At 33.8% G+C, this 13332-nt stretch overlaps 1 protein-coding gene across 2 annotated transcripts in view; it reads right to left on the bottom strand.

Moving 5' to 3' along the window:
• Positions 1 to 13332, bottom strand: part of LOC108201186 (uncharacterized) — a 29475-nt gene that overhangs the window by 1494 nt on the left and 14649 nt on the right. The window contains exons 1-6 of one of the 2 annotated variants that reach the window (XM_064084858.1): positions 7649 to 8347; positions 6571 to 7176; positions 4849 to 6237; positions 4406 to 4762; positions 1405 to 1985; positions 82 to 847 (exon numbers count right to left, since the gene is read on the bottom strand). In XM_064084858.1, the coding sequence (XP_063940928.1) occupies positions 82 to 847; positions 1405 to 1985; positions 4406 to 4762; positions 4849 to 6237; positions 6571 to 7176; positions 7649 to 8219 (4270 nt within the window). In that variant the 5' untranslated portion in view covers positions 8220 to 8347. Of the gene's footprint in view, positions 1 to 81; positions 848 to 1404; positions 1986 to 4405; positions 4763 to 4848; positions 6238 to 6570; positions 7177 to 7648; positions 8348 to 13332 lie in introns of those variants that run through there. The other variant, XM_064084857.1, reaches the window with a different exon arrangement.

The raw sequence follows: 13332 nt of genomic DNA, 5'->3' as shown, positions 1-13332 counted from the left end.
CTTACTTACACTTATTAACAATTAATATTGTGGTTATCACCTACCTAGTATTCAATAACAATAAACAACCATATTACGCACCTGCATCGTGTCTTTGAATAGCCATAATCAAATCTACCACGCCTTTAAGATTAGGGTCGATCCCAGTTTCGAAAGTTGCACACAGTAATTGGACAATTTTCTCATTGTATTTATTCTCCCTGGCTTGGGAGATTAAATGCAAAAGACCCTGATTTCTACTTCCACGGCCATCTTGATAGGCCGGATCTTCAAGTAATATCAGTTCAACAGCGTTCACGTGATTGTGGAACATTGCCAATTCTAACGGAGTGCGTCTGGACTCATCACTTCTCTCAAGTAATGGTTTAAAATCTGCATGGAGTGCTGAGGAAGGAGGCAAATTACGTTTGACTGCACTAAGGAGAGCCTCAACCACTTTAGCGTGTCCATGACGTGCTGCAAGGTGAAGTGCACTTTGTTTTCGATTATCCAGCCTGACCAAAAGATTTTTCTTTGCAAACGCACTCAAAATGAACCGAACGTTTTCTATAGCTCCATTCTTTGATTCAACATGAAGGATAGTTTCTCCCTCTTTGTTGGGTGTATCGGCTTCAATCTCCAATGCAGCTCTAGATATAGGATCTCCGCCAATGGCATCGGCATAACACTTTGCAACAACTCCACTATTTTCTCTCATCAGTGCAAGCATTCCATCGATCATTTTTTGTGCTGCTTTCCTAAATTCCACGTCTTTTTTCTCTCGTTCACTAGTTGTGAACACTGAACTTGAAAAAATATCCTTTTTACCATTAATTTGGAAATGATCAAGTGCCACTTTGATTTTCGCCTATAAATAAAGAATGCACCGATAATTTTACAATTGTCCAAGTTGAAGAAATTCATTATCTATCTATGTATAATAACCAAATCTTCGACCTGTGTATTAAGTTTCACATGGTATATATCAACATTGTCTAATATTATTATTTTTTATTATTGTATAATGATTTCACGTATTTTAAGAATGTAAACACTTTACTTGATAATTTTCAATATTTTTATTTCATCCGTTATCAAAATTCGAGCAAGATGTAAGGGCCAAGAGCAAAGTCGACTCAAAGCGATGATTAATATTTACATCATCACATATTCATTGTAAAAATTAAAAGTTCTAACTTTGACCCTAAATGTACCGACAAACAAATACAATATATTAAAATATATTCTTGGGCCCAAACTAAGCCAACCCTAGTTAAGAACTTGATTTGGGTCAAACTAAGCCAACCTAGTTAAGAAATATATATATATATATATATATATATATATATATATATATATATATATAGTTCTAGGAAATTGATATGATATAAAAGGAAAAAAATATTTAACAAGTGTACAGCATACCTGGTCCATCCTAATTTCGTCCTCGACATACAACATGTCCGAAGGAGTCCAGTCCTTATTGTTTTTCACACTTGTATCAAGTCCTTCGTATTTTAAAAGTTCCGGAACAAAGCAACCACGTTGGATAAGCACGTGAAGAGTTGTATAGCCATTGTTATTCTGCTTGTTCACAAACTCTTTCTTATGCTCTGCTGGGCAATTTTTAAGAATACCTTCTATCATATCTTTTTTGCTCTGCAATGCCGCCAAATGTAGTATATTTTGTCCTTTTTTATCAACAGCAGTATATGTTGAAGAGGAAGTTGGCCATAATTGCATAAGAAGTGTCACTATAGAAGTCCGTCCTTTTTGGACAGCTACATGAAACGGTGTAGGTACCTTATCTTTGTACCCAGATTTAGGTTTAATCCCTTTTTGAGCTTCTGCTATGTGTTTAATTATTGGAATAGATTCATGATATACCGCATGATGAAGGGCTGTCCAACCAAGCTTGTCAACAAAGGTCACAAGACGCTGCTTGTCAACAAAGGTCACAAGACGCTGGCCACCACGGCCTGCATCCAATAGGCTGACGACGGTGTCTGGAAAATAAATTGTTTTAGAACTGTTATATACTCCCTCCGTCCTAAAATACATGTGACTTTTGACTTTTAACTAATTAAATTGACTCATCTTTGACTATATATAAACAATTATTTATTTATTATTTTTAAACATAAAAAGTTAAATCTTAAAATAAACTAGATATATTTTCTAATGATATTTTTTTTGTTTATTTTTTTCAATTATATAATACATATAAATTGCACTCAAACTATAATCAATTTGACTAGTTAAAAGTCACGACATGTATTTTAGAACGGAGGGAACAGGGCCGAGGCAATGTGTTTCAAGTATTTAACAATAATGTGATTAGTATTATCCTATATTATTTATACAACATAACTAAATAATAACATCTACATTAGTATCTAACATGATATTATTAAATAAAGACCCTCTAATTAATTAATACTTTAGAAAATTGGGTAACCCCATCTTGTTTTAACTAAAGAATTTCAATTATAATTAAATTTTAACAATCATATTAATTAATATATTAAAGAACAATACCTAATGATGGAAGAGACATAAATTTAGCGATGAAATAAAAATAACTATGAAACCAAATTAGGTATCTAAATTTCATCAAAAAGGAAATTTGCTAACTCATAAGGATCACATAATTTTATTATTTAAGGTTGTTTGAAAAAAATGTAAGAATATATAATATAATCGATTCAATAGATGTATTATTTATGCAATTCTGTATAATCCAAATAAAATTATATATTTTCATAGGGCCGAAATCAAATTTATACCGAATTATCATTAAAAATGGATTTTGCTTATTGATAAAAGTTATTAATTTATTTAAATTTCACTTTCCATTAAATTCTTATGAATAGAATATTTTTTCAGTTAAAGAAATTCATATTAATGTAACTTTTACCTAATTCATGACTAAAAACATAAACATTTTTATTGATTAATTGTATATTTTTTATTAAAATTTCTTAGTTTGTGTATCTATTTGTATTTAGTGCTCAAATACAAAAAATTATGGTAGAGATCACGAACTACAATTTACATAAAATTCTAATAATTCTATTTTATTAGGAAATAATATAAATTTCACAGATCAATGGGATCTAAATCGAGCATTTCCTATTATCATTGATTTGCTACCTATCCCTTGTAAATTATAATACAATTCTTTATTTAATTGTGTATTTATAATGCATAGTGAGTATGCACAGTATATTACAACCTTTTACAGTTAATTCCTAGTACATATGAATAAAATTTTGTGGTAGGTAGAAATTAAGAATTACATAAAGAATAACATCAAAATATTAATATTATTTTAGTATATATTATTAGAAAACATATAGGAATGAAAAAGTTAAGAAATCAAAAATAAGTGACATTGTACTAGTAAAAAAAATACGCTTATTAATAAAGATTATAAATTATATAGAGTTATATCTTAATTTCATACAGATTGGTGTGTTTTGAAACTGATATAACTATCATATTTTAGAGGTATTTTTGAGAACTGTGAAAACAATGGTGAGATGATGTTGGTTAACAATTAATTAACTAGAGTTTCAATTTTCATGAGAATAATTATTATGCAGTAATAATCAATTAGCATTTAAATCTGTTTGGATAGTTTGAATCATAATCAGCATTTTGATTTCCATCACGTGTATGTTGCGTATTGTTTAGGTCTATCATCTATTTTATTATAATTATGATCATTAAACATTTCAAAAATCTTATTTACATTCTTTCCTTTAATTTTAACCTAACAACCGTTAGTTAATTAGGATGTTTCAATTCTTGAATTTGGAAGATTTTTGATTCGTTGATGAGTTGAATTGATGAAATTGAGGCGGTAGGTCGGGAGGTCAACCTGGAGAGATCCAAATAAATTTCGATTTCCCTGCTCAAAACTTCTTATATGCTCAATTTCATCGTCGTATCAACAAATCAATTAAAACCTTCAATTTGATTATCGTATCAACAAATCAATTAAAACCTCCAATTTCAAGAAGTTAAAAAAAATCCTAATTGATCAAGGGGACTGAGGGATGCTAAACAAATTTCTCCGAAAATTAAAGTAGACAAACATCGACCTTTTTAGTTAAAGGACCTTAATCAAAAATGACTTATATTTCAAAAGGTATGAATTAATATTCCTTTTGGAAAAGAAAAAAAGTACTTGAGAAAAACAATTAATTTTTTAAAAATATGCTACAATAATTTTTCTATATTGAGATCCCATGATATAATTATAATATTTCGTTATTATAAAGAACATTGATTTGATATTTTATTTTAACGTATATTTATCATTATGTTTAATATTTTTTTTTGTATGGTGTTTAATATAGTTTTATTTATAAACAAGGGCATATACACTATAATTAAATTGAAGTAAAAACAAGTTTCATACCTTTATCGCCACTTTTAATCGCCGATATCAAACGGACTTGATCTTTGAAGTCTTTAGACAATTTAGATCCCTCGTCGTACCTTTGGGTGAGTAAGTCGACAATCTTGGTGTAACGCTTCTCGTCGGCTTTATATATTACAGGCATGAGACTGATAAAAGCACCATCATTTCTCTTTGAGGCGGCGGGATGTTGTAAATCTAATATCAAATTAACCACTTCCATTTGGTTTTGCTCCACCGCCACTTCTAACACAGTATATCCATCCTCGTCAGTTTCGTAAAATATTTCATCATGAAGAACATTTGTGTTGTGCTTTTTGATTTGATCAATGATCATTTCAATCACATCTTTGACATCTGCAAGAAGAGAAATAGATGAAAATGCTTCCCATTTATAATATATATTAGTGTTAGGATTGTATGCCTATATAGGTTTTGCATACCTTCGTCAAGCTTCTTGACAACAGCATGCAAAGCAGTCAAATTACCAGCAGGACCAACCAAAAAATGTTGAGTTGTGCAAGTTGTGCAGAGCATCTTCGCTGTATCGGCATGACCTTTTTCGACAGCTATGTAGAACGGTGTTTGACCTTTCTGGTTTGGAGTACCCTCAAAAGTTGGATCGACCTCTACTAATAGTTTAGCTATATCCAATTTACGTTGTATGACTGCTATGTGCAAGGCAGTGTTCCCATCTTTATCAACTCGCCTGAGAAAAGCTTGAATAGAAGTCAAACGACTAGCTGCATCAATTAGGACCTTAACCACTTCAATGCTACCCTCGTCATTCTTAACAGCAGCATGCAAAGCAGTAGAATCATCAGGTCCATCCAGAGAACAGGACTTGCAAGTTTTAGAAAATAACTCTACAATATCGTTGTACCGGTTTTCCACAGCCATGTACATTGGGGTTTCACCTTTCTGGTTTCGAGTACCCTCAAAACTTGGATCGGCCTCTACTAATAGTTTAGCTACATCCAAGTTACATAGCATGACTGCTATGTGCAAGGCAGTGTTCCCATCTTCATCAACTCGCCTGAGGAAAGCTTGAAACGGACTAACTGGATTATCATCGGTACTGTCATCATCTGAAGAAGATTGAAAAGAAGTCACTCGATTTGGATCAGTATGATCATCAGTACTATCACCATCATCATTATTATCATTATCTGGAGCACAAGGCAAACGTCTAGCTGCATCAATTAGGACCTTAACCACTTCAATGCTATCGTCGTCATCATTCTTAACAGCAGCATGCAAAGCAGTACTACCATCAGGTCCGTCGAGAAAACAAGCCTTGCAAGTTTTAGAGATTACCTCTACAATCTCGTTGTACCCATTTTCCACAGCCATGTACATTGGGGTTTCACCTAGTTTGTTTTGAATATGCGTATCAGTAGGGTCGGCCTCTACTAATAGCTTCACAGCATCCAAAGAACCTCCCTTAATTGCTGCATGTAGGGCAGTCTCCGAATCTTGATCAGCATGCCTAAGATAAGCTTGAACAGAAGTTATTGGATCAGGAGGCAAGTCTCTAGCTGCTTCAATGAGGAGCTCCACCACTTCAGTGTGTCCAAAATAGGCAGCCCATGCAAGTGCATTTTCTTGTTGATTACCCAGCTTCACCAAAAGATTTTTGTTTGCAAACTCCCTTAGAATGAATCGCACATGTTCGGTATTTCCATTCATGGATTCAATATGAAGGATAGTTCTATCATATCTGTCCAGCTTATCAGCTTTCATCTCCAATTTAGCAATGGCATCACCATCCCCGGCAATGGCAGCCTCAAATAAAGCATCTCTATCCATAATTTTATAGCCAGAGCTCTTAACTATATATATATATATAAATGTATCAATTGTGAATATAACATGTACATTGAGCAAATAGAAATCTTGGTACAATTAAGGAGGTGGAATTATCACAAATTTGAGTGATTAAAAAATAAAAGGAATTATAATATATATATATATATATATATATATATATATTATGTACAGAAAATTTGTACGTAATGACATGGCAATTGATGTTGTGGGTTTTCAGATTGTTGATGTAAATACATGAGTCCATTCCAATTAAAACCCACCCGTGATTATGTACAAAATTTCGTACACAACTATGTACACAAAACATTTTTTAATATATAATCTATAAGGCATACCTTGCTCATCAAGATTGTTAAGACGCACAACAGTACTACCATCAGGTCCGTCAAGAGAAGGAGCTGTGCAAGTTTTAGAGATTAACTCGACTATTTCATCGTACTCTTCTTCCACAGCCATGTACATGGGTGTTCTCCCCATTTCGTTTTGTGTATGGGTATCAGTAGGGTCGGCCTCGACTAATAGCTTCACAATATCTACGTTCCTTTCCATGACGGCACAATGTAAGGCGGTGTCCATATCTTGATCACCTTGTCTAAGAAAAGCTTGAAAGGAGGAAGTTTCCGGAAATTGTCGTCTAGCTGCTTCAATGATGAGCGCAGCCACTTGAGTATGTCCGTCACTTACAGCCAAATGAAGTGCAGTTTGTCCGAATCTATTCTGCTTGTCCAGTAGATTTTTGTTTTCGAATTTCGACAAAATAAATTGCACATGTTCTGTATTTCCAGACTCTGATTCAATGTGAAGGATGTTTTCGTCATATTCGTTGAGTATATCAGCTTTCATCTCCAATATAGCCATGACATCAGCATCTCCGGAAATAGCAGCACCATACAAAGCACCTCTATCCATTATTTTATAGAGTGTTCCACCACGGCTGTCAACTATATATATAAAAATCATGTGTCAAATTGAAATCTAGGTATGATAAAGGATGCGGACAATGTTGTTTTAAGAGCAAGTCCAAGAGTGTCCTAGCTCAAGCGCTAAAAATAATATAGAATATCATGTCCTAGTAATTTAGGACATATTTTACTAACTTGATCACTCCAACAATGTGCCTCTTTTCACAATATTATAGGATATGACAAGGAGAGATGTGCCTCAAAAATAGGGCTTGAGGAGGTTGTCCTAGTGATATAAGGTATCACTAGAACATTGTTGGATCAACCTTTTTCATGAAATGTCCCAAATAATAACTTATGACATGATATAGGGCATCTTTTGGACTTGCTCTAAGAGCAATGAACTAGGCACTGTGAAATTAAATTGATTTAGCAATAAAAGCAAAAAGAAATACATCATAGTATCTACAATATTTTAAATAATTAATTATTTAGAAAGAGTCGGGCATACCTTGGTCGATATGTTTGACAGGCATAACAATACTACCATCAGGTCCATCCAAAGATGGATTTGTACAGATTGTAGAGATTATCTTCACTATATCCTCCAACCCTTCTTCCACAGCTATGAACATCGGTGTTTTACCATCGTCATTTTGTGTGTGTGGATCAGTCGGGTCGGCGTCTACTAATAGCTTCACAATAGCTACATTTTTTTCCATGACTGCTGTATGTAACGCCGTGTCATTATCTTTATCACCTTGCCTAAGAAAATCTCGAAAGGAAGTCTCCGGCAATTGTTCTCTAGCTGCTTCAATGATGATCTCGGCCACTTGGGTATGTCCAAGATATATTGCAAAGTGGAGTGCAGTATGTTTATATATAGTAACCTTGTCCACTAGATTTTTGTTTGCAAACTCCTTCAAAATGAATCGCACCCGTTCTGCATTCCCCTTTCGCGATTCAACATGAAGGATAGTTTCGTCATTATAGTTGAGGATATCAGCTTCCATCTCCAATTTCGCCTTGGCATCAGCATCTCCGGCAATGGCAGCATCATACAAAGCATCTAAGCCATCCATAATTATATCTTAGTAATTATATCCGTGTATACAATATTGTTGGATTGAATCGAAATTATTTGCAGGTGCTAAATATTCAACATTACTTATGTTTATATAGAGAGGCTTCACATTTATTACAACTATACACGCAACACTAAATTATACAATGAACAGTGTGCGTACGGACAAAAATGCGAGTAAGCTAGTAAACCACCAAACGCGTACTATGTTAGTACAACTGAGACATGTGAGAACAATAATTATACTCATTACTCGTTGGTACGTTTAGCAGTTGAAACTTGAAAGTGGCCGGCGAAAGTTATTCAGAGTAGTTGAAAAATTGAATGACAGTAGTACAATTGGTTAACGAAATTTATTACACTCCTCTACTTAATTGAATGATCATATCAGTACGTAAGATAAGAGTAGTTGAAGAAATTTATTATAGTTCAAACTTATATGTTCAGTTTGGTTAATCACATTGATCAACAATTTTTTCATTTTATGTTTAAGTTATGCTCATTTCTTACTACATTTTCACTTATTTTATTCACTAATGTTATTAGTCGGTTGATGTTTCATGTTAGGACTGTAAATTCTTTTTTGTTTGTAGTTCCTGTTGAACCGGCAGTAGTTGGAGTTTTGGCTTCTGTGTTTAATCTTGTGTCTAAGTTGTTCAACGTTCCTTTGCTAAATTTCACAACTGCCTTTGTTGCTGAAGAGAAGGCATCTCTCACCAAGGATGGTGATTATAAGTCAATTTACAGTGACCAAAGTACTTTGTTTATAGTTCAATCCTCTATTTCCATTTTAATAAGTTTAGTATACTTGCAATTTACTTCCATGCATTAATTCACAGATGGCCTTCAAAGAAAAAAAGTTCTTCCCTCAGTGTCAACTTCTCTGGTACTAGCTGCCGTTATTGGCGTCGCAGAAGCATCGTCGACAAATGCTCTTTGTGCACTAGTTCATTATTTAATTAAAGGCTCTTTTTAGATTCCTAATGTATTGTGGAGAAAGCTCTTCATTATAAGGATGTTGGTTTTTGAAACACTGACTTGTAATAAAATCATAGTACGTGCAATGCTTATTATATTTCATAAAAGTATTATTTATTGACTTTAGACACAATAGAGTAATAACAGTAGAGTAGTGCTAGGTGCACATAATTGTGTACAGAATTTTTGTACATAATGATGTGGCAAGTGATGTGGTGAATTTTAATTGGGGTGGTTGGTGTAAATGCAGGGGGGCCATCCAATTAAAATCCACCACATGTCATTATGTACATGTTTTTGTACACAATTATGTGCACCAAGCATTTTCCATAATAGTATAACCATTGTGCAAAATGACTAAACACAAAAGAGAAAAAGAAAAGGAAAACCGTTGTCCCAAAACCTACAAACAACTATTGTCTAAATCTAAACCATTGTCTGATACTCTTACAAACAAGTACATCTACAAACAAGTACATCTAAGCACTTAAACTGTTGTGGATATTTAATTTTACTAAAAACACAAATCCGAAATATGACTGTTGTTGTGAAACGTTTATAACAACACTTTGTTAAACTAATTTATGGTTGTTTCTAGGTGTAACACAACATGCTGTCAATTAATATAAACTCTTGTGTTTCTTGATCTCACACAAAGCTACGCAACGTTGTCTGGGGTGCGTATCAGACGACATCTCAATAGACCACGGTATCTAACTTAAAGTAATATAAGACCTCATTGACAGAAAATGCCAGAACTTTTTAAACAATTGTTACTTGGCTGAGCATCATGGGATCTTATTATGCTGCAGAGTACCGAAGCAGCCAGCTCTAAAACTTTGATGCTTGTGTAGAAAAACATTATCGGTGATGTTGTAAGCTGGCTACTTTAACTTTCTGTAAGCAATGAACCAGATTTATGCATATATCACCGTGACAGAGGGGACAAATCCTGAAATCATTTTACAAATCAAATTTCAAGGTATATATTATCATCTTAAAAAATCAAGCTATAATGAGCTCTATCGACAAGAACATAAACAAATTGAAGGAACTTGTTTTGGAAAAACAATTAAAAGTTTTCTCTAAATTAGTATACCTGTGGATCTCCTTCAGCCATTTGTCTACACAATTTTTATGAAATTCATGATGGCAGGGTAATATCCCCACACTATCCCCTTCCTCGTATTCAACAAGGCATATATAACACCTGTTAATTTAAAACATTTTGTATAAGTGCGTGCTCCAACAATGTTCTACTGGTGCCTCAAAACACAACGACATCCATCACATGTCTCATTTTTAAGACATCACTAGATATGCCCTATTTCATATCTATTAATAAAAATTTTATTTCCCTCCTTTTTACACATCTTTCTCTTTATGACACAAATATAAAACATGCTGCTTGAGTTGATATACAAAAATCATGTTTTAGATCATTAGAATACTATTTTTATTATATTTATAATGCATCTATTAGGACATTGTTGGATTCACTCTAAAGAGTGAGTTTAAATCATCTTTTTTACCGAGAAATCTATACTAATTAAACTATAATAGCAAAACATGGATAGAATTTGTAGTTTGGTTAACCCCATTTTTTGGTCATCCCTCATCACAGTCGTTAGATCTTCCAAATCAAATTAAGAGCATCTATAAAATAGTAAACACTAAAAAAAAGAATAACCAGGAGAATCAAGATACAAGGGATGTAAAAACAGCCTTAGACAAGGCAGACACCAGACAGTTAACTTTCAGGCAGAAGCAATTAACAACTTCCACCCTGTTGATAAAAAAGATTGGAGGTACCTGATGTCCAAGGCAAACACCCAATATCGGGGTGTCCCTGCATTCAAGCAGCAATCTAAGACAAATTCCTATATGCTAATGAAGTTATTTACTTAAAATTTTAACTTTTATCTAACAGGATCGAGCAAAATAGAAGAAGAGCAAAACAGGGTATACGTGGTACGACTCATAAGACAAATATGAAAAGGACACCATCTGAATGAGTCAAAATTGAGAAACAGAGCCAAATGTATTATTGAAAAATATTAAACTCTAATAAATATTACACAACAATTAACTGATTACACATTTGAAATTTTAGAAGGGGTAAATAATTTAGAATAGAGGCAAGCTGCATCTTCAGTTTTGTGAATGATTTGATTTCTTCCCAAGTCATAGATACCATAAGTTGTAGTCCGACCCCAACTTTCCTCATCATAGAAATATATGGAGTTAGATTTGTATCCATTGTGCTCATGAACTGATATAGACATACCTTCATTCGCTAGCAATATTATGGATTTCTTTTTCCATTATAACTATTGTCACTTGGGTTTAACTTGAAAATACGAAATGATTTGGTAAAGTAATTAGTTTTTTCAACTGTCCTCATGATCATCAACAATTCTCTATGTTTTGATTCCACCAGATAAAAGCAAAAGTAGCAGTCAGCAATCCTTGGAAGTGACTTAGTATTGAACACTACTTCCTTCCATGGATGACCTATGCAGAAACTGGTGTTGCCATTGATGATATCACTGTTGTAAACAAAGAGATCTTCTCCGCTACCGATGGTGTAAAACTTTCCACCACTAAAAATAATATCTTCAGCCTTTTCCTTCAGCTTGACCTATGATATAGATACAGCTGGTCTACAGAATGCCAACAAAGTATTTTCGCAGTTCATACATTCTCTTTTACTAGAAAACTTGACACATATAATGCAGTTATGATCAGTAGGTGAAGCTGCAAAAGATACAAATTTCATAAATAAACAAAGTTCAACACATGGTGGCTGAGGAGGAAGTTGGAGAAGAAGTCCTGTGATAGGATTATAAAGAAAGGGTTGATTATCAAAATCGCCAATAAGTAACCATCCATCATATCAAGCATAAGTTTGCTTTCTAGAGTCGGCTCTCATACAATATGTGACAACTCGAGCCAAATCCTGAGTCTTTTCTGAAATCCGGACCAAGTCCTAATTCCGGGTCCGAAATAAGCCGAAGCTTACCATGGATCAACAAACTGCACATAGGTCCAGGATCGTTCCTCTCTAGCCATTATGGGATAATACCAGTTAGTTTCGTGTTCCCACCTTCAAGACTCGGTCCATTATGAGATAATACCAGCAGCTTTCGTCCCACATCTGGAAGCTTAACGCGTCAAGCTTTCTAGAGTCGGCTCTAATACCATATGTGACAACATGGGCCAAATTCCGAGTCTTTTTTAAAATCCGGGCCAAGTCCTAATTCTGAGTCCGAAATAAGCCGAAGCTTACTGGATCACGGAACCAAATGCAGCCAACTTGGTTAATACACAAGCCCACCACAGACCCCAAAAGATCAATGATACATCAAACTTTTGAGAGTCGGCTCTAATATCATAACATCCAAACCCACAATCGAATGCATATAGGACCCAACAACCCACCATCAGTCAAAAAAGCTAGCGGTTAGATAAACATTAGTTGTTGACTTGTACCTATAAATGGTCAAATACTCTTATTTATATTGACATAGGATGTTACAAATTAATTTATTAATAATCTAACATATACTCCCTCCGTCCCACTCATTTTTTACGGTTTGTTTCTCATGCTTGACACGCATTTTAAGGCTACTATAAAATATTGTTCCATTTAAAAAAATAAAAAAATTTGAATAAAAATTTAAAATATACACTTTTATTTAGAAGAAAAAAAGTTTTGAAATAATTTAGGAAACTATATTAATAGGAGTTTTAAAATGTGTGCCGAGCTCCCGTCGCCCACCCAATACAAGAACCAGGAGGGAGGAGGGATTGTATAAGTATAATATATTATATATTATATTACATAATATATACATATATTTATTTATATTTATTTAATTCCGGTGATGAGCAGAGTAGTCAAGTGGTGTCCCCATTGATCTTCAGCAAAACTTGCAAGCTGTTTGGCTCCTCACGCTAAAGAAGACCCAATCAGTGTATGTTTATTATTGATCAGATTTGAAGTTGAGAATGCTTATTCACTTTGTCCTCAATCTGAGTACAGGTCTGACCAACTAATTATTAATCTCTTGGTACTCCAGTATAGAATAAACTTAAACAAGTTCATTTCATTCAAATATGTCTCTGCTGCT

The sequence above is a fragment of the Daucus carota genome, chromosome 9 (assembly GCF_001625215.2).
Source record: "Daucus carota subsp. sativus chromosome 9, DH1 v3.0, whole genome shotgun sequence".
Lineage (NCBI taxonomy): Eukaryota > Viridiplantae > Streptophyta > Magnoliopsida > Apiales > Apiaceae > Daucus > Daucus carota.
Note: the sequence above shows the minus strand (reverse complement) of the source record. Positions and strands in the feature narration are given on the sequence as shown.